General features: G+C 35.2%; 1 protein-coding gene across 3 annotated transcripts in view; it reads left to right on the top strand.

Moving 5' to 3' along the window:
• Window positions 1-23,108, top strand: part of LOC119084433 (lachesin) — a 106,932-nt gene that overhangs the window by 42,709 nt on the left and 41,115 nt on the right. For all 3 annotated transcript variants that reach the window (XM_037194412.1, XM_037194411.1, XM_037194413.1), the window contains 5 exons: window positions 2,273-2,364; window positions 2,436-2,517; window positions 8,847-8,975; window positions 10,883-11,075; window positions 14,272-14,420. In XM_037194412.1, the coding sequence (XP_037050307.1) occupies window positions 2,273-2,364; window positions 2,436-2,517; window positions 8,847-8,975; window positions 10,883-11,075; window positions 14,272-14,420 (645 nt within the window). The remainder of the gene's footprint in view (window positions 1-2,272; window positions 2,365-2,435; window positions 2,518-8,846; window positions 8,976-10,882; window positions 11,076-14,271; window positions 14,421-23,108) is intronic.

The following is a 23,108-nucleotide window of genomic DNA, read 5'->3' as shown; positions in this document are numbered from 1 at the left end:
GAATGATTCGGTTAAAGTTTTAATCAATGTTTTAAAAAACAGAGTACAACTTTTCTCTGACCGTTACGGGTATGTATATGGTATATGGTATAGTGGAAATCGGAAGTTGAGAATGCAGAATCCAGTTATAACTAATGAAATAAACGACATGGGAATTATGAATGAAGTCATGGTTTTTTCGATTACACTACGTAGTAGGGTGTAGCGTTTTGCAACTTTTTTTTAATTTTTTAAGGCCTGCGGGTAGGTTCGATGCAGAATGGTTTACTGAACACGAAAATACGAAAAAAAAATTTTGAAGCTCCCATGCGCACCTCTGAAAACCGACTTTTTTGGCCCCAAAGCCATAGTGAGATTAGTTGTGCCGGCTGTGCGGAAAAATATATCTTAAGTGTATATGATAATTAATCGTAGAGACCGTGGCTTCAATTTGGCATACTTTAAAATTAAAAAAAATTTGAGTCACCGTTGAACAATTACAAAAAGTGCTCCCGACCAAGACTTTTTCAGATTTTTTTTTTTGGATTTAAAGCTTTCTAAAATATGTGACTGGAAAGGAATATAGTCGTGTCGTAGCTCATTTTAAAGGGAATTTCAAGCTTTCAAGCGAATATAGACTCGACGTGAAGATTCACCGGGTTGCAGATTCGATGACCTTCTAGTGTGTAGAAAATGGTACGAGAAAAATCATATTTTTTAATTTTTCACACAATTTATACAAAAACGGTTTCAGATTGTTTTTAGTATTGCATAAGTCTGATTTTTGACTGAAAGGAATTCATACCAAGCTAATTCCGACCAGTCGAAATCCTGAAGTAATGAACTCCTTAAAATTACGAGATCGGAAATAGGGTGCAATCACGAACCAATGCAAGCTTAACGATCATTTTCACAGAATAGATCGGTCTATCGACCCTGTTCTTGTGGTTTGACACCTGCGACAATCTCAGGCTTAACACCTTCGGATATCATGAAGATGTGGATCTAACATCATTTGATGACAAGTGCCTTAATGATTTCTTATCGAAAACAGGGAAATTTCCATGATAGAAATAGTAAGGTTAGGGAATAGCGAACAAAGGATCGTTGATCTGGGTTCCTACTTCTCAATTGAAGAATCCTCCCCTACCTATAATCTATCTATCTAGTCAGGTGACAGGTTTCAAGTTAGTTTACTTGAAATTTCAATACAAGACCGGAATTAATCTGATTAATGATTACGTCTGGTTCAGACAATCTGACCTGATTCTGAACCTTGGATTCTTTGATTAAAATTTAAGTTGCATTGCAGTTAGACCCAGTGACGAGTAAATAGAGGCTAGGGGGGTAATTGTTCCCATAGAAGTTCGGAGTTTGTGTGGGCAACCACTCCCGATAAAATACCTGGAAAGTTTTAACACTTCCGGGGTAGCTCCCGAACAAAACAGATTTCTAACGTGAACTTCGGTTAGATGAAGTCCAGAAAAATTATTTTGCTCCCATGGGCAATACCAGAAACTCTGACCCTAATTGGAAGAGCTGCAGAAAGTTTTAGTAATTTTTAAATTTTATGAGCTTTATATATGTTATGTTCAAATGTGTGCAAGTCCAGTATATTCAATATGGAATGACGACAAAGTATTCTGTAAGCCTATCCTGAAGTAACCTTTTGAGCTCCCGCGAAGCGTGACAATTATTGACAACAATTTCCAAATTCATACAAAATCGAAATTCAAATTCTACGTAAACGCCTTCAATATTATATTCGGCTCAACGCGTCAACACACAACGACGACCGAGAAAAGTTTCGATCTTCAATTTTTCATATTGATGAATTACAATCACCGCATTATTGTCGTACAGTGGATGCATTCCGAGAAACCACTATAAAAATGGGAATTCAAACGGGGCGACATTGAAAAAAGAAAAAGGAAAAAAAAAATGTAAATAAATACAGAATACGTTTCGCTTCAATTCGATTCAAAACATTTACCATGCTTTCATTTTATAGAAATATTTTTGTAAAGAATTTCCATATAATTTTCTCAGTTATCTCTTTATTCTTCCATACATTTTTTGCTCTGTGCAAAAAAAAAATATTTACATAATAATATCACGGCATAAAGGAATTATGTATCAAAGCGTAATACATATATGCTTGACGAATTTAAATATGAATGTCACAGTCATATATGCATATATTATATATACACATTCTACATGTGCCTTTCAACATATACTTATAAACATCGCATAATAATTCTCTCTCATATTCATGAATGAATTTTCTTAGTACCACCGGATATACTCAGCGATGACTCATCAACGGATGTAGCCGTACAAGAGGGAGACGATGCCATATTAACATGTCGGGCAACAGGAAATGTAAGATGAAAATCACAATATTTCATAATGTTCCCGGCTAATCTGGATTTTTTTTTGTTTTGTTTCAACAGCCACCTCCACGAGTGATATGGCGACGCGAGGACGGTCATCCAATTCTCATAAGAAGGCAGGGTATTCGTGAGATGCAAAGAGGTAATGTTTGTTTTACTCGAAAATTGTTTTTTTTTTTCGTTTTCGTGTTCCTTTATCGCGTAAATGTTGGTGTAGATGTAGACATTGCGAGGAAAAAAAGTTTGAAGAAAGTTTTCTGAAAAAAAAAAATGTACTTGCGATAAGGGGCCGTTCATAAATTACGTAACGCAAAAATCAACATTTTTCAGACCCCCCCCCCCGGGTCTGTAACGCTAAAAGGGTCAAGTTTGACCCAATTTTGTTAGAACCGTAACGCTTGCCTCATACCCCCCCCTCCCCCCTCTAGCGTTACGTAATTTATGAACGGCCCCTAACGCCTGTGTGTATTAAAGACGGTACAGAGAGTGTATCAAGTTTTTGAATGATGTTGAAAAAGGAGGATGACTCGAATTATATTTTCAAGAGAGCTTATACATAAAAGTTGATAATATACTTTTAAAAAATTCATAAAATGAAAAGCCTTAAATGTTTTAAAATATATTAAAAGTTCGACCATGTTGGAATCAGAATTTGGATTTAATCTTCTTTTATTTTGCGAATTAATTTGGTGGTTGGGGGATGGGCTGGCGGAAAAATAAGGGAAACAAGTTGTTAATCAACATAAATATCAATTTGTTTTCTAAATTGATTTGCGCGCACAATATTCAAACGATAAATGAATTACAAACTCTCACAATGCCAACGGTATAATCGACATTTTCTCTTTCATCACTACATCTAGTAATGAATTTTATCCGGAAACATTCCTCAATCTGAATGGCATTACGGTGCATTCAAGGTTTTGACAAATTGCATCAGGGCTTATTAAACCGAATTTTCAGGAATTTTTAAAAATCTTTGGTGATTTGAAAGAATTAAAATTTAAAATTCTTTAATTTAAGATTTTTAAGAGTCATATCGCCAAATCTTCAGACGATTTTTTTAACTTTGGGAACAATCGGTCTCCCATTTCAATGAGTTGGATTCGTCTTTCAATTCTCAATTCTAGGAAACACGTATCTTCCACTTTTCCTAAAAAATTATTTTCTGTGAAAAGAGCTCAAAAGTAAAGATATGTCAGAGGGTACCGAAAACATTTTTTCGGCAATAACTCAAGAAAAAATTATTTTAAATTGTTGTTATGTTGTACGAATGTCGGCCTTGGAACGACCTACAGGTAGAGTATACGCACAGCTTGGTGCGAGTACATCCACGAGAGTTATGACTAAAAATATAGTGAATGTTCGAAGAGTCCGGATTCTTTGTATTTTCGTTGTTTCACGGAACTGAGTACGGGGTGTTGTAGCTGGCCTCACCCACTATCGTTGCACATGTAAATGAACCCAGTACTTTTGTGCTGCAAGCCTACAGAAGTCTTGAAAAAAAAGTTGGTGCCAAAATGTAGATTTTTTTCTTCTTTCTGAGGGCTCTACAGCTGGAACAGCATCTGGAACGGTACTACGGCAGTCATTTTTTATCGTCTACTATTCTTTTACCTTATCAATAGAAAAACGATTCGATGTGTCGCGAAAAGCCGTTGAGAAAAAAGGAAAAAGTCTTCATTTTAGAATTTTTAAATTTAAGAATAGAAATTCCAAATAGGTTTCTTCCAAGGCCGTTCAAAATGTCAATCGTCATCCACAGATAGGCCAACACAACCTCACTTTGAATTTTTGACGAACAAATTTGTTTAAGTTGAGGTTATGTTTGCTTCTGTGGATGACGGTCGGTTGTTTTCGGCTTGTCAAAATTCGTTTTTACCGTACGATGGAAGAAACCTATAATAAGCCCTAAAATGCATATAGAAAATCATAAAAGGAAACATTTCGAGAAAATTTCACCGCGTTGACATATCAAATAAAACCGAACACATTCGTTCTCATATTTAACATGAATAAATTTTGCAAAATTAGTAAAATATCAACAGAAGTATGCTCAAATAACTCGTCCCACCATAGCGATGTTTTAATATTAATGAAATGAGCCGATACGAATTATGAAAACCTCACCGCAAATGCTGTTTGTAAAATAATAATAAATTTGTTGCCATGTAAATTTAGCGGAATGGACAGGTTTATTCCGCTTTGAATAATTTCATTTGAATTCAGCTAGCCGCTAATGGGTTTTGTTCATTCTGTCAAAGCTATTTAATTTGAAACAGAATTTTGCAAAGCAATCCAAAGAAATAATAAGCGGTGCCTTCTAGACAATGAATGCATCGCATTACCATTCCCCTGGAAAGCAACCAATGTATAATATACGCTTCGAGCATTCACAATCGACTAATACAGAAATTGTTTAGAGTAGAGTTGAATAGGACCGAATATGTTTATTTTCATTGCAATTTTTCGATAATGCTGGAAAACAATGTTTTTTTCATATCATCAGACCAGAGCGAAAATTTTTGTGAATAGAGCCATACGGAAGAATGAAAATGTACTTACTTAGAAAACAAATTTGACGAGTAAATGTTCAGACATTTAAATTCTGTTCCTTTGAAATGACGCAGAGAGGAGAAAGGACATTGACTGAAGCTGCACTGGCTACACTATTGCTCAACGTTGTCGAAATGAAGAAAATCGATTACCGATTTTTTAAACCCTTAAATCGTGAGCGAAGCGAGCGAAAACTTACGTTTGAGTACTATTTCAGTTTAGTCTTTTTTTATATTTTCCTACAAAGGATCTCGATTCGCTTCACGCTGACCTATTATCATCTAATCATTTTAATTCCAGATTCCTGTACGTTTCCTAGTTTTCTAGCTTTTCAATGAATTCATTTCATTTTATTTCTTTCTGATAAAATTAACCTGGCACAATGATAGCACAATGAACGGCGTTGCTCCAGTATACGGTAACAATTGTTGATTGCAAGGACCGATTTTCCGTTTTTGGTAATTTCTCGATATCTAGCCATTTCTCGATTTCAGATCTCGTTTCAGACCATTTTCCGAATTTTTGTCATTTCCTGATTTCTGGTCATTTCCTGATTTCTGGTCATTTCCTGAATCCTAGTCATTTCCAGATTTCTAGTCATTTCCCAATTTCCGGTCATATGCCGATTTCAGTCCATTTGCTGATTTCTAGTCATTGTCCCGTTTCTTTTCTCCTTTTCATTATTTCTTCGCGCTGGGCCGTGTAGATTTCCCAGTATCCGATTTTTCGACAAAAAAGAATTTCCCGCCATCCTTGAAACCAACGATACACATTATTTGCACACGCGGTTCAAAGTGTTCATATGGAAAAGGCGGCAATTTGTTTGGCGCGTTCAATCATTTTGTTGCTATGCTCCACAACATAATTGATACAATGTAGTCAATTTGACTGGTGATTCAAAATGAACCAATTATTTAGTAGAATAACAAACTTTGTGCTGAGAAATGTTAAACTTACAAATGAGAATTACGGCAACACCAGGAACATCAAAAGCATCTTCTCTCCACAAACATTTACTTTTACATGCTTACCAGTTGTAAGAATTCACTAAACCCGATTTATCATGATATTATAATCAGTGTTCCACTTAACCATCAATTTCATTTCCTGAACTCGTCGTCGTTTGATGTATCTGAGTGATTATAGTTCTATTCACTTCCGACACACTTTTGCGCCGCAAACCACAAACGACATGTATGATGATTTTCTTTTTCGTTCAGTTTGACAAAGAGAAAAAGAAAAACTTTTCATCATGTTCCTTTTGCCGTTGTTTCATATTGCAAATAAATTCCATTCAGAATTTTCGCATAATCAGATTACACAAAAGGTTATAAAGGGAAAATAATAAATTTTGCCCCTGTTCGGTCTTGTTTCGCAGTAAAATTGTAAAATTACCCATGTTTTATCGCATCGTCTTCGGTATTCGCGTGTACTTTCTCTATCACATTGTTATTATTATTATTATTGTGTTATATGTGTGTGCAAACCGTATATATATACTATACTGGTAGTGAATGTGCACACGATGCTTATGGCTTTTATGGTTTGAGGAAATAGTAAAATCTAAAGAAAATGTTGTAAAAAAAAAGTCATTTTGAAGAAAATATTGTATTGCTGCACAACAATATTATGATGATAATAATGTTTGAGTTTATGTTTCGTCTTGTTAAGATGTGATGAGCCTTCAAAGTGGATAGAGCTTCATCAAAATGCTGTTATATGACATGAACACGGGGTATGATTTTTATACAAAACGGCATATGTGGCACAAATCAATAGCGTAGTGCGGTTTCCACTACTCGATTAAATTGCCAGTGTGAGAGTTCGAAACAAAACCGCAGGCAGATTTTAGCCAATTGTTTGATTTCTAAACGAAACAAATCAATCGGTGCAAATCAATTGAAGTTGAGTGTAGAGCGTAGAACTACCGGCAGAGGTATTGTTAGGAGAACCGGTATTCGACTCATACTAGTTTCGATCCTAGTACATCATAGATGACACTAAGTTTACCGCTCAACTTCTTGGGAGACGTCGTTGGGACAACCGTTATTCTTACTAGTTTAGCTCCCAGGCGGCTCTAGGTTTTTGCACTACTTGCCACTGGGACAGAAAGGGTCTCAAAGAATAAAATCATATGGATCTAGGCCCGAGCCCTTCCATCGTGGGTTGATTATTATTCACTTGTCCGAAAGTCGGGATCTTCTGACAGCAAATCATTTTAAGTGTTACGGCAATGTAAATGGTGCTTTGTTCATATGAAATATGCATATTCCCTTCCGTCGGGCTACAACGTCCCCACACGTCAAAATAAAATTCTAGAACCACGGACGTAATGTCCGTAACGCTTAGTTCACTGTTACTTTTTGAAAACGTAGTGACTATTCGCAGGCGCCTGCCAATAGCCAAATTATTATTAAATATACTATTGGCTTTGGCAGGCACCTGCCAACAGCATCTTCCCCATTTTACAGAGGCTATTGGCAGGCGCCTGCCAATAGCATTTTTCCTATCACAAAGACTATTCGCAGGCGAAATGACGTGCCAATAGCATCTACGGTTTGAAAAAGTTCTACAGTGGTAAAAACGGGAAATACAAACAAAGTCCGTAGCGTTTGTTCCCACGTTAACTAGATAATTCTCAACCGAATTTAAGATTTTTGCTTCAACGGACGAAAACGGAAACTATTCAGGTTGAGTTTATAGAAAGAAAGTTTTGTCTCTTTTGTTGATGACACGGTAACTTCATTCAGGAAGAAGTGTTCCAAGCATTAACGTGTATGACGCTGTAGTTCATACGATGTCCGTGTTTTAGGGAAAATATACTCTCGTTTCCCTTGTTTAATCCCTAATTTTTAAGAACCTAATTCGGAAAATAGTGTAATGGAATAAATGTATTGATAGTTGTTACTCTGGTTTGCGGTCGTATTACAATTATTATAAAAAATTTTAAAAAAAATCGGTCCAGAGCCTCACCCACCCAAGTGGTCAGTCGTTGTTTTTATATGTGCACACTAATATTCTGCCATTATTATCCCAAAAAATTCATTTTCGCTAAATCAGCACATTTTTAGAGCTAAATTTGTGTCTGTCTCTGTGGAACCACTTCGTAATCATTATGTTGAACAATGTTCAATGAACATAAAAACAACGAAATGCAATTAGGCAGACAAATCGATTTTTTTGCCGAATAAAAATGAGGTTTTCCTTGCACGCGCAATTGATTTTCTTAATTTACCTGCAAATTTAAAATTGTCATTCGCCTTTAAATCTAACTGGAAAATGGCATAGTTATTCACAATTCCATTTATGACCCGATTATATCGTCGAACTCTCACGTCTCAAGCAAACAAGGGAAAAAAAGACCGGTACTGTGGTTTGAAAATTATTCCTTTCCGAACAAATAAAAGTTTTTTTTAAGGTCACAATTTGCAGATGTGAGTCATCGCTTTTAAATTGAAGTATTTTATCGTTCGATGAGAAGGTTGTAGACAAAGACAAGGAATATAATGGAAAAAGGTGGTAGCATTAAATGGACATTATCCGATAAAATCATTTTCGTTTATAAAAATTGGACGACTTTGAATGGTATACTGTAACCACTGTGAAAATTACATCTTTTACTAGATTAAATTTAAGGCCTACATGCGATGAATTATATGTTCGATTGCCATCAATTTAACAACCGAAAAGGGTATATTCAAATCACACATGACTTATCCGGTAGAGAGATATATAATCAACGATTTACAACAACAGCAGTGTTTACATAAGCGCAACCTTTCCGTTTTTTTTTTCTTTCGTTCTATTTTGATTCATATTTTCGAAGTCACGTCGATGTTATTAGCTTCGTTAGACGATTGTTAATGTAACTGAAAAACTAAAAATGATTAAACTTTTCAATCTTACTCGTTCCAGTTGATTCGTATAACGGAACTGAAATGCGCCTGGCCAAATTGGAACGGCGACAGATGGGAGTTTATTTTTGCATCGCAAGCAATGAAGTACCACCGGCAATTAGTAAACGAGTCTCCTTGAGTGTACATTGTAAGTAATCGAGCATAACATTTAATTAGATAAAATAACTCGAATGGGGGCGATAATAAATTGCAGTCACGTCGTGCCGTATATGGCTTTAAGATTCATAATTATTAAAATAGATTAATATTGTTTACTACGTAGATGGAAGCACAGGGTTCGGGGGATTTTGAAATTTAGTTTTTTCATGTTGTAGATATTTCAGTGTTTAATACTGTGACTGTGAGGGATTCTTTTGAATTTCGACTGACCGAAATCGGCGCTATTTTTTCCAGGTTTTTTTATATATGCCTAGTTAGGCCTTGGTGCCTAGGCCCCAAAACCAGTCTCAGATATTTTTGATCTTCCATATCTGGCTGGTGGTAAGCGGCCAAAAGTCGAAAAATCGGGTTTCGTAGTCCGGATTTTATTTCCGTAAGATGGCGCGGTCACGGGCGTGTATGGGTTCTTTGGAAAGTTGATGTCGAGTACTACTGGGGCAAATATTACCTTCTAAAAATTTGATGATGAACGGCCGAAAATATGACCTCCGGAAAATATCTCAAAATCTAGCGAACCTCGGTGAACTTTGATGAGAGCGGTGACCTGACTAATGCAATTATTTGAATAAATTATTGCTTAAATATGAATGTGGAGGACCTCAGCTTTACACCGATGCACATATTAAGTAGTTTTTGACTTTTGGCCACTTACAACCAACCAGGTATGGAAGATCAGAAATATCTAAAATATAAAAAAAGTCCAGGAAAAAATAGCGCCGATTTCGGTCAGTCGTCGAAATTCAAAAGAAATCATCTGTCAAAGGTCTTGTGCAAGGAGGAGTCCTTTTTAATCAAGCAATCTGCGCAACCTTCTTATAAAAGACTTGAATTTGACAACAGAACGCATGTCAACTGGTAAAAACAATACTCTCTCTAGCAACTAAACTCTCAGCTATATGTGTCAAATTCACACCTTATTTCTTTGTATTCTACAAACTCTATTTTACATTTTGACTGACTACGCTGTAATTTATATGTAAATTCCAAAGGCTATTTGATTCTTTCACCACCTAAATAAAAGTAGTTTGTTTGCTAGAGGGAGTATTGGTAAAAACCAAAAATCAAAATCCACTCAAACCCGATGGGGATTCACTTGCCAAACGGACAAGTTCCTTAATCTATTGAGAATGGTACAAATGTAATGCTGATATTATATCAGGACGCAGAACCTGTTGTTGGGACATTGTTTTATTCAATTTTGTGCAATTGTTACCAAAGTTATCCCATCAATTTAGTACCCAAACACTTCACATATGTACTAGTGTGTACTAAAAGAAGATCTCGTACATCATTCGTTCTTGCACAACACTTAGACTTTGCTGATTTGTTGTTTTCTGTAATTTTTCCCAAAGTTATCCTATCAACTTAGTACCAAACACCTCACATTTACACTAGTGTGCTCTTGCACAACACTAAGACTTTGTTGATTTGTTGGGTTAAACAAACTTTGTGGTGGCCTCAACCACACACCCGCACCACACCCGCATGTGTTAGGATTATGCTAATAGCATATTTGATGATGAAAACGATATGAAAGTTTACTTTCATTCTGTTTATAATTCTGTGAAACTGTAAAATGGCAATCGTCGAAAGATGTATCTAATCATCTCACAGTTCAAAACAGTAACGGAAAACATTCGCGACAGAGGGGCAGATAATTTGTGAATTTCGTTGACAAAGAAGTTGCTCTTTCGTAAAGAAGATTATCAATGAAAGAACAATATAAGCAATAGATGTTTCACCAATGTTCGGAGGCTGGTGTCACCACCCTACCTCCAGATAGCAAAAGAGAGAGAAAAAAGTTGCACTCTTCGAGCAGTCAATTTGAATGTAATCTAAGTTGTAAACAAAAATTTTCTCCTTTTTATCGTTTAGTTTCACCAACGGTTCAAACGCCAAGCCAACTCTTAGGTTCACCTTTCGGGTCCGATGTGGAATTGGTTTGTAATGTGGAATCATCACCTATACCAGTATTTTACTGGCTACGAGGCTCTCGCCAGCGGTACGACGGTACTGGTTCGGTCAATTTGGAATTGGGACATTCAAGGAACGAAATGCTGTTGGATGGGTAAAAATATATAATTTTTATGTTTAATTTAGTTGTCGTTTTCAATTTAATATTTTATGCGTTCACAATACGAACCGAACCTATACTCAGCAATAATAATACACCACAAACTGACCGCATTGGTTAAATAAATGTTTATTGCAAAATTTAAAGTGTGTCTATAAGCCACTGCCACATAGCATACATAATATATATATATATTCCGAATTTACCACAAAATAACCTATTATAACTTGAAATGTGAATGTGAAATGGATGTATGCAACATCAATAAATAAAATTTACTTTTTTTCTGCACTAACATAGCAAATGGGTTTGTTTAACATGCGGATAAACAAAACTATTTTTAATTTAAAAAACGAAATTAACAACAAAAAAAAGGAATGAAAAAAAGAAACCCACCATCGCCATGCATGGAAAACAAATTGGAATGTATTATGCAATCGAAATTTCAATAGGAAATTATTGATTTTTTTGAGGTTGAATAATTGTTCACACTGGAATGTTTAATGTTCATAAAAAAAAAAAAAGCAAAAAGCGTGGATTAAGTAAAAAAAATAATTTTACTCAAAAATGCATTTTCTGCAACAGCGCTGCGAAAAGAGAACTTTTTCATGCGTCATTTGGGTGACGAAGAGGGGTATTTCGAAAAGTCCCACACATACTTTTTGTAACTAGTGACGAAATGGATTTTCTTTCATATATTCTTCTTGCCACTCCTTTTGAACTATTGCCCGTAAATAAAAATCCTGCCCTGACCAAATTTCGAACCCCCAACACCAAAACCCAATATATATCGAGCAACACCTCTAAATATTCTATTATGGCTATTGAGATAAATAATCGAATTGAGCCAATTTTTGAAGCGTGCAAAGATGCAGTGTACTTCATCGTTCAGACAATTTCTCCGGCATTCAATGATACTTGTCTTGCATTTCAAAAGTTCACTTTTCGCAGCTGGTTGCAGAAAACATTGTATGCAACACGTTAAGAAATTGAGTGTTTTCGTCACTCCATGTGACAACATCCCCATTTCGCTACTTGTTGCTTAATTAACTATTTTATGCCTTGGGGCGAAATAGTTATTTATGCAATCAAGATGCAAAGTACTTTTTTTGGCCTCGTGTCATAATTTCACATCGTGAGCCTAATAAAGTACTTTGCATCGAGTTGGATACAACGTTTTATGTCACAAAGGCTACTAAGGTTTGCAAATTTTGCATATTATGATGCTGAGTGGCATAAATAGCCTTTTCGCCCCGCAAATGAATATAAATCAACTTTCGCAACCCTCCGGCATGAAAAGTTTTGGCCGATTTTTTTGGGAGTATGCGCACATAACAACTTTTGCCTTCGGCAATCCAAGAAAATCACTTTTTCTTTGATGAGTAAATGAATACTTCTCTTTTTTACTGAAATCTCGAAACCGTTTGTTGTGCCTTTGTTTGGACGGGATGGCTCAGTGGTTACGCACTTTCCTTCCACGAAAATTATCAGGGTTCAATTCCCTAGTCAGACAATTTCCGCACAAATTTTTCTACTGACTATGTCGCATTCGTAACATTCTAAAGTTCACTCAAGCTTCCTACTTTGGTGGACTGTAAATCTGTTTGATGGCTGTAACGATGTACTCACTGACTGACTCGCATGGAGTTTAGCATATCAATTAGCACATATCCTTCCTCAGACAGTATTTGCATACTTCGAGACACGGTTCGGAAGTGACGTGGTCGAGACCACAAAAATCACAACATCTAAACACAAAAAAAAAACCGGAAATTCATTTTAAAAAAAATTCCTAAAAACTCTTTTAAAAAATTCCGAATATTAACCCCCAGCTTTTTTAGAGAAATGTTTCATTTTGCTACAAAATTAAGTTGTCATGCTTCGAAACATGCCTTGGACGATTAATTTAAGGCGCTTTCGCTAGTAACCCTCACATCATTCGAGCGACAACTCGCGATATTGTCTTAAATCAATCACCCAAGACACATACGTAAATTATCTTTCCAAGACTCAGATTCATTTCAGATATATATAAAATGTAACGTTTATTGTATCTACATAAAATACCTACACATAATACGAGTAAACGATGAATTCGATTAAAAAAGCATGATGGCGTGAATTGTGCAATCATACATTGTACAGGAAAATGAAGGGCATTGTTCATTCAAGGGAGCTTCACTTAAGCTGATTAAAGCTACACAAAAAATTACATCATTGTGAACAATACGAAAAAGAAGGCGAAACATTTGTAATGCGAGCGAGGTCTTAATCAATAACAATTTTGACCCACTATTCGCAACAAAATTCGCTACAAACAAACTTAATATAACAAAAATAAATCGATAGACTCAACTTGAAATGTTTTTCCAAGTGTACCATAAAAGGCTTGCTTCCTATGTAAATATCCCTTCAATACGCATTTTGCGTTCGTAAATAAATGACGTTAGCGGCGCGTATATACAAAAACAATTTTCCCTTGTTAATAAATTCTGTTTACATTTTCCGCCAAAACAATTTCCTTCGTCATGTCTTCATTGATAACCCTTTCATTGGAAGTAAGCGGATAAACACACGAAACAAAAAATGAGCATCGGCACCACATCCACCTTATTTACAAAAAGCTTTTTGCCAATACTCTATCTAGCAAGCAATCTCTCAGCTATCTGTGTCAAATTCTCGCCTTACATTTTGACTGACTACGCTGTAATTTACATGCAAATGCCAAAGGCTACTTGACAGTTTGACCACCCTAATAATATTAGATTACTGTACCAGTGAAGAAATTGGATATCTCTTATCCAGATGAGTAAAAGTATCCGATGGCGTCAGTCCGAGGTACGTTTACTCATCGTGATACGAGATATCAAGTTCATTCACTTGTACAGTATGGCGTTTTACTTTACGAGCGAAGGAAAGACTTTTCACTAGTGAGGGCTAGAGGCTAAAAGTAGTTTGTTTGCTAGAGAGAGTATTGTTTTTGCACAAAAAGAACGTTGCTATTAAACGGCACCACACACATAGCCTATAGCCACGTTCAGAAAAATACGTTTCGCGTGTTTATACACAGCTTAAACCTCCACCAATTCTGAATATCAAAAAAAAATTCTCATTATCACAATAATAAACCGAACAAAGATGTTCAAGACACGCACTTAATTAACGAACGCAATTTATTTTCAATTTTCAGGCCAAAATACTCGATACTAGAAGATCGGGATGGTTATAAAGGTTTAATGACGTTACTTATTAGATCGTTTTCTGTTAGCGATGTTGGAACATATCATTGTGTTGCCACCAATTCACTGGGCAAAGCCGAAGGCACCATCAGAGTATATGGTAAGTGCTAGTTTATGTAAAGTGAGAAGATTTTGCGGTTTTCCTTTTGATTTTTATGGCACACAGGGGTGCTATTTCAATAATATTGTTTGTACATCGCAAATGGTATTTTCTTATTGAAAAACAGTTTTCATTGATTCTTAAATTTCATTTACTTTTCATTTATATTATGCAACGATTTGAGGGTTTTAGTGGTTAAACACTACCAACACATCGGTTTGTAAATAATTGGTAGTGATTGAGGTAAATAATCTGCTGTAGCATTCTTGTAAATGAATATTTGATTACAATCGGAAAGTTTTCGTCGATGTAGTTATGCAAGCTTATAGTGACGGAAGGGTATAATATTTACAGATCTACCACAACTTTGCACAACCATGTCCTATAAATAATTTTGAGATTCAATTACATTAAAATTATCGATTTTTATAGATTCCATTCAGATTCTCTTGTGTATTTATACAATCCATTCGTTCCTTATTTTCGTAAACACGAATTTTATTAGAAATATGCACACTATGGAGCTATATTCGAAGTTCGAATGTCGAACCCAATTACAGTATTTCACTTAGTAATTGTACTGTGGTTCCCTTTGTACTGAGTGTCTTATGCATCATTTGTAACGTCATTCAGTCAGTTGGGCGAAAGCCTTACACTGTTAGAAATTCATGTTTCAAATTAAAGCTCGGAATAGGTCGACCAAGGTCAACAGCAGTCAAAAATCAGTTATCAGTTGACCTGAAATTTAAGGGTAGGTTGGGTAATTTAAAAAAAAAACTTTTTATCGTTCATATCTGTCAGTTCAGAATTTCATACAACTTTTCAGGTAAATCGTCCCCCGTCTGGTTAGGCGTGACCTGATGCAAGGGGCGCCGCACTTCTTGTACTAAATGTGACTCAATTGTTTGAGACTAACTGGATTATGCGAACTAAATTCAAGAAGTGCGTGACCCTATTCAGATTCATGTGAATTTAGGTCAGATCAAAATTAGTTGAATTAGATTCAGGTCAAAACTGGTTCAGGTATTTTCAGATCGGATCCAAGTAAACTCGACCTCTTCCGTTCCAGCTCTTAAATATGCTATTGGCGTTTTATCGTCTTTTTAGTTTACTATTTCATTAATGTTGTGTCTCCCTATAATTATGAAGCCCTGACTTCCAAGTCTTCCTCCCAACCGAATTTCTAGCACAAAATCACAACATCCCTGCCATCAATGAGCTATAAAACGTTTTTTTCCAGTAGCGAAGTAGCATTGTTTGTTGCCTCTTAAAAAGGCGCGAAACCGATACAATTGTGCACACTGTTGCGCACATGAGGCCGAAATAACGTCTCTGATTTTATGCAAATTGTATTAGACCTTTTTCCATCCATTTCGGATTTTGCTTTATTTCATTCTTTCCTTACTTGTTCCCTAATTTATTGATGCTTCGTCTCAGATTAGGTTTTCTTTTGCACTATAGTTTAATGTTAGGACTTCGCCAATTCTTCAATGTTCAGTTGTGCTCTTAAATGTTTAATGGTGCCGTAAAGGTTTGTATTGATAGACCGGTGCTAAGTGGGTCAGTGTAAACTTTTTGAGTGTAAAAGAAATTGCAAGACATCATATCAGCCTTTTTTTTCGTTATTCCCGGTTGGTTGGAGAAGAAGGGGGAGAGTTACGAAGTAAAAAGAGCGAAACCCTAAAAATTTCAAAATGTGAATTACTGAGAAAAGGGAAGTTGTGCCACGTCCGTTACAGGTAAACTATACACCCACAGCGTTAGGTGCTAAAATATATTTTGTTTTGCATTTTTCTGAGTACTTTCTATTTCTCACCCCGATGTGAATGAATTTTCACGTTCTTGTATAATCCATTTTTCATATATTCTTCTTCTTCTTTCGTTGCTTTCGATGTTTTATGTATGGAAACGAGAATTTTTTTTGTTATTCCAATTATGTGATAAATAACAACAATAAGATCCTGAGTCATTATTTTTCCTACTTCTCTTTTTCGTATAAAGCCTTCTTCATTCCATATTTTTTCTCCGTTATTGTTGTTGTTGTTTTTTAATAAAATTATTTTTTATTGTTCGCACAGATATTTTTATACTTTCTTATGTTAAAGAAAAAAAATATTTTGTTTTTTTATGGGCTCCCTTCACAATATATAATCTCGAATTGTATTTGCGTTACAGGACGCTAATAAACATAATATTTTTTTATACACACCAATGAAAACGACAGACAGACAGACATCATTAAAATTGTTCATAAACCCTAGTGATAATACCGAATATTTTTACTTCCAAAACATTTTAAATCATGAGCATACCTACGGTATATCATTCTCTGCTACATAGAGGCATATTTATTTTATTGTATTTCGTGCTCTTTTTTCCCTTCAAATTCACATAACTTGTTCCATAAAATTGTGATGATGAACGTTATTTCATGTAACTTCAATAAAAATGTTTATTTAAAGTATGCTCGAGTACCCTTGCTAGACTCATATATTCGGAAAATGATGGAATGTTTTCAATGATGTTGCCCAATTTCCGGACATATAAAATGCTTTCAGTGGAGCAAAATGTTAAAAATGGTATAGAGAAAGGTTAAATCCTCCGTTTCGATGTATTTTTAGAACCATGAATGGACAGTGTAATTAGCAACCGAACTACCACTACAGTGATGGAAATTAATTTTGCATAAGATTTGACAAAACAAGGCTTCTGCATCTAACACTCCCACGTGTAGTTGATCCGAATAGAACCCACGGTTATTGCTTAATTTACTTCAATCAGGAGAGGGATTACGGCATCACCTCGCTTTCTACTCTCTGTCTACTCTACTGATTTCATTGAAAGATGTCGCTGCAACAGAGCCAATCTCAACCAAAAAAGAATTATTAATTCTTTACTCGACCGATTTGAGTCAAATAAAATGCCATCGTATAGCAAATGACCACAGGACTCCGGAACAGTAATCAGTTTTTCAATCAGTCCTATACTTTCTTCGAGATAAGGGTTTGAAAAAAGTTTGTTATCGTTTCATCATATCCTTTTTTAACAGTCTTATCGCCAAGCTGACATAGGGAACAATTACTGTTCCAGAGCTCTGAAGTCATGTGCTGTACGATGACATTTTATTTGACTATTTTTTGGTGACATTGTCTTTAGTGCAGCGACATCTTTTAGTGAAATAGTGAATAGAACTATATCGGTAGGATCGGTAGAGTTGACATAGAATCGAGGAAAGAGAATTGATGCCGTGATGCCTCTCCAGATAGATTCATTTAAGTTCATCTCGCAAAACATACAGATTCGCCTACACATTTACGTTTGAATCATTAATAAGGTCTCTGTCTAAATGAGGGATTGCTACATATTTTCTACCTGTGAATAGCTAAATGGAGAAAGATGACGTGTCACATTAGCAAATTATAAGTAGAACAGAGTGAAGCCAAATGAATAAAATTTCATTTTTCTTTTAATTCGCTAATAATTCGCCATTTCTATCAATCTATAGAGGGTCCAGGGTCGATTTGTATTTGTCAGTCCCTAAGCAATATTATTACATTACTCAGCATTCAATTACTCACAGGTCATGTTTAGTGTCAATCGAAAGGTAATTGCAGTAGCTTTCAAACGCTTCCCTGGGTACTTTTATGGCCGTTCAAAGTCAAAGTTTTAACATGGTCAAATCCGATGTCATTTGAAAAAATTTGTCATATCTCCTAGGGCCATAGGACTTGTTAGAAAGGTAACTTTAGAGCTTTAGCTAGATGTATTCAAATTATTGTCGTCGTTATAGATTATAATTGAATTGCCGCTTCTAAAAGTGTAACTTATGCATTGAGTTGTCCAGGATCGAAACTTAATCTAGGACACATATGATTCGCGATTGATGGATTTGTAGACAATCAACGTCTTATTAAATCCGTTTCAAGTAAACGTCTGCTTATTCCGTCCGTCTACCATACAAACACCCACTGATTTCGCATTCAGCGAATATTAATTCTATTTTGAATCATTTTCACACTTTAAGAACTTTGAGAGTTTCAGAGAAAAAAACTGAGATAAATTTTCACCTTGAAAATGTTGAAAAATTTATTTCATTCAAAATATCGTAAGAAAAACATTTATTGTATACATTATACCGTTTGCAATCGCTAAACGAGGGAGGCAAACAACGTGAAGGCAGATCCGAACTGGCTACCAAAGGGTGTGTCAAGCGAAATGTTGAAAGAACGTAAAATTTTTGTAAATGACGCAAATTCTACTCAGAATAGGAGTTAATAGAGAACGTCAGATTTTTTGAGCGCTAAATCCTCCACTCGACAGATTTTGATCAAACACCATGCCAGTGTGCTGCTCATGATCTCAGGACTCCAGTAAATTAATTAGTTTTCGAAACGGACTCATACTTTCCAAGAAATAAGACTTCGGAAAAGGCATTTTTACACAGAGATCACCTCATGATTTTGAAATTCGTATCTATCGTCAATTACAAGTCTGATTTTGAAACTAATTACTTCACCTGAGTCCTCATATCATGCGCTCCACCCTGACATTTTGTTTGATGAAAATCCTTCGAGTGAAAATTTAACTATTTTCGGTTCGAAATATACAAATTTTGAAGAAAATCAGTTTTTTTCAACGAAAAACATCATCGCAAGCCAATCAACTCTCTTATAAATTTGTCTTAATCGTTGACATTTGCCATTACCGTATGAATTTAGCGTTTGTGTGTGGGATTTAGCGTTTGTGTGTGGGATTTAGCGTTAAAAAAATCTGACATTGTCTAATATAGGAATTTTAAGTTAAAATAGGCCAAGGATGCATTCGCCCTATCACCCATATGGCCAGTTCGGGCCTGCATGAAGGCAAACGAGCAGTATATACATCTAGTATATGATTTCGTAAATTCAGTATTCACTTATCTCATATCTTAATTGGAACATCAAAGAAATCTGCAAATGAAATTACATTTTCTTTCAGCTCTATTCCGAAAACATCAAAAATCAAGAGGAATATTCGTTTTGTTGCATACATAAAATATAAATTTCATGCATCGCTAATGCCCCTCAACAGAATTCGTCCTTTCTTTTTAAAGTTTTAATAATTCCCGAAAAAATGTTGTCTTTCAACGAACCAAAATAAATTTAAACCACACCGCACCATCGAATTTGAAGAAACAAATATTAAAATTTGAGAATGTAATACAGGACGACACAGACAGCATTCAGCGTATAACAACGATCCATGTCTGAATGAATATGTTCTTTTCAGAATCGGGTTCCATACACCGAAAATATATTTCGTAGAATGTTTTGCAATTAGATTACAGCGTACAACACCACCTCATTTATATTATTTGCTGTTTCGGAAATTCAAAGGTAAAATTTTAATTAAGGCGCACGTCGACAGTGAGACTATTGTACTATATGTGTACAGTTGCCGTATTTAGATTAGTGTTTATCACGTCTCTACCCAATGCTTAGCACCTATACTGTTCTATTTGGGCTCTAACATTAAATATTCAAATAACAAACAGAGCCCTGTCGTTTAAACTTTTGACAAATAACGTCTTTGAGAATGGTAGCAATAAAAAAGTGTTTATGAATGTGTCTATGGTACGTTTCGTAAAAGGAAAAAGGTTTCAACCAACGTTTATTATACATGCCTTGAAACGGAGATCTGCTCATTCTTTTACCGAATTTGCTTAACCCATTTTTCTTCTTCGCCTTTTTTCAAATTGATCCTTTTTCCGATTTTTATCGATTTGCCATAGTCCCACGAAAATCTTTTGGAATAAAATTGGAAATTTGATCGAAATGGCAATAATATTTTCATTTTCAAGAAAACCTTTCGTAAATATCACAACCAGTTTCGGTGTACGGTCAACATGTTTTATGGTATTTGAAAAGAAATGGACGATAAAAGATATTAACTTTCCTCAGGAAATCCTGGTGTCGGGTCGTTATAGTAAACAAAAGACTTAGAAATTTGTTTAAACTTTATTACACTTCAATATAATACAATCTTGTTGTGAACGTTAAACTTTATATGGTTTTTATATGCATGAGTTGTCGATAATGCTTTCGGTTTCTTTTCTCTCAATTATTGTCTAATAGGTATAAACACAAGTAGGGAAATAAAGTTGAAAAGTGGAGCATATGTGAATAATCACACGTACAACGCAACGTGACTTTTCATTTTCACCTCAATTTAATGTCAACTTTACGCAAAAACTATCAAATATGAAATCTTAACAACCACAGGAATATAATAGTATCTTACGTTCCTGCGGTAAGATTTGCTCACTTACGAGGGCCGAAGGCGAGTAATGTAATATGCTTCGCTACGTGTAATATACTCACTACACACAAACACTAAATCCTAACAATAAAGGCAAATTCAAAAATAATTAAATATCGATATATTTTGATCAAACAAAATGCCAGTGCGTAGCGCATGATCTCAGGTAGGGATGGTAGACGTTCAAAATTATCGATAATATCAATCGAAAGAAAATATCGATAATCGATTAATCATATCGTTATCGATAATTTAATAATTATCGATAATTATCAAAATATCGAAATTCGATAATTATCAAAATATAGATATTTTGATATTTATCTGAAAATTCATGATAATATCGGAATATATCGATAAATATCGGATTTTCGGACCGAAATATCGATATATCGAATTATCGATATCTTGATAATTATCAAAATATCAATAATTATCGATTATCGATAATTTTTTGATAATTTTCGATAAAAAAAGTCGATAATTATCGATAATTGATAATTTTCGATAATCATTATCATTATCGCCCGCGATGCCTAATCTCAGGACTCCGGCAAAGCAATTAGTTTTTGAATCGGTCTAATTATATATGCCGAACGATGAGACTTTGAAATCATGACGTGATCAATTTTATCTTTTTCGACATTTACGTAGCCTATGAACGTGCACTACTAGTGCAATAAAGGATGTTCAAATGTTTCCAATCGTACGACACATTATAATTGATAGCATACTTCGATTTTCTCCATTGCAAACATCGTTTGCTGTTGTGTGGTCAACCTCGGCTTCGCCTCGGGTTGGCAAAATCACATATAACGCGATAAAATATCTTCAAACGATTCTCTTGTTACACGTCTCTAGGTACTCTAGGGATAAACGAGACGGACGACTTTTTGTTTTTGTGTAATTCGCTCTTACGTTTTTACGCGGATTTGACTGTACTTGGACTTAGAATATGGCCCTGTCGTGGCTTTTATTGTTCTGTTTAGCTCGGTTGAAGTCTTGAATATGGTGCAAAATCACATATAATGCGATAAAATACCTCCAAACAGTTCTCTTGTTACATAAATCACTATTATTCACCTCTTCATTATGTGTTTGTCTCGGACTATTTACTTACATTCGTTTGAAATACAAACCTACACACCAACCAATAAAGTATTTCAGTTAAAGAAATGTGAAATGTTAAATGGTTCTTTCAAAACTTTAATGAATAACCAGAATTTAATTGATAAAATTCACGTTAACCATTATTTACAAAAACGAAATGTAAGGGTCATGATGAAAGTGGTTGCGATGGTGGTATCGGAAAAAGGGTAGAATAATCAACAAATAAATTTCATTTTATTGTCGTTCTGGAACTGATTTTATGTTCCAATACAATGTGTAGCACATATTGTATTTGACATTCTTGCCGACATTTTCTAGCTGATGAATGTATTGCGAAACGATTCTCAAGAAAATCTTGATTATACATGGACAGTCCCCACAATGGGATCTTCCCATCTTTTACGATTTTTATCTTATCACCTTACAATTTATGGAAACCAATGACTAATGGGCCGTTTAACGAATTTACGTGTATTGCAATATTATGTGAAATTACCCCCCCGCAACAAATGGAAACCGAGAATTTATTCAATTTATTTTTCCATGTAGCCTTTGAGGATCCGAAACAAACGAAAAAGCATGTTGAACACGGACGCAGAACCAACGAACTACGTAAGGAGTCTAAAATAGTTTTTAGATCATTCTTTTTTCACGCTTTGGTTATCATGTAGTCTAATTCGTACAGTCAGAGGCAGGCAAATTTCAACATGACTTGCTGCAGTTTTTTTTTTTCAGCTGATCCACACAAACAATCGAAACTGTTTATACGGGTTTATACGGTTTTACCACCACGCCACGTAGTGGCGCTACACGTGCGTGTAGCACCTTTCACCGTATAAACGGTTTTGATTGTATGTGTGGAACAGCTAAAGCAAATTCATGCTAGAATTTCACTGCCCTCGACTGTATGCGAAGAATTTCTGATATTACCGTGTTGAATAAGAAGTTGTTTACACACACTCACGAGTTCCCATTTTTCTCTTAACTGAAAGTCAAGAAAGCTACGTACGTACGTTATTATGTGCATTACGCTTTAATCTTAATTGTAATTTTTGTAGACGTGATTATTCTCGACGGATTTTAATGAAAATTGGTTCTAATTTGACGTGATTAAAATTCCTTGCGTAAAGTTCGTCGATGTGCAAACCAAAGAAATTGTTTTGTTTTTTTGCTGTGCTTTAAGCTTTGATGTCCAAATATTCAGAAACAAAAAAAAAATATTTCGAAAAAATCACTTAGCTGAACTCCAGATAAATTTTTACATTTTGTTGGGTTTTGTTT

This window comes from Bradysia coprophila, unplaced genomic scaffold (genome assembly GCF_014529535.1).
Source record: "Bradysia coprophila strain Holo2 unplaced genomic scaffold, BU_Bcop_v1 contig_732, whole genome shotgun sequence".
Lineage (NCBI taxonomy): Eukaryota > Metazoa > Arthropoda > Insecta > Diptera > Sciaridae > Bradysia > Bradysia coprophila.
This window is presented reverse-complemented; position numbering and strand designations above follow the sequence as displayed.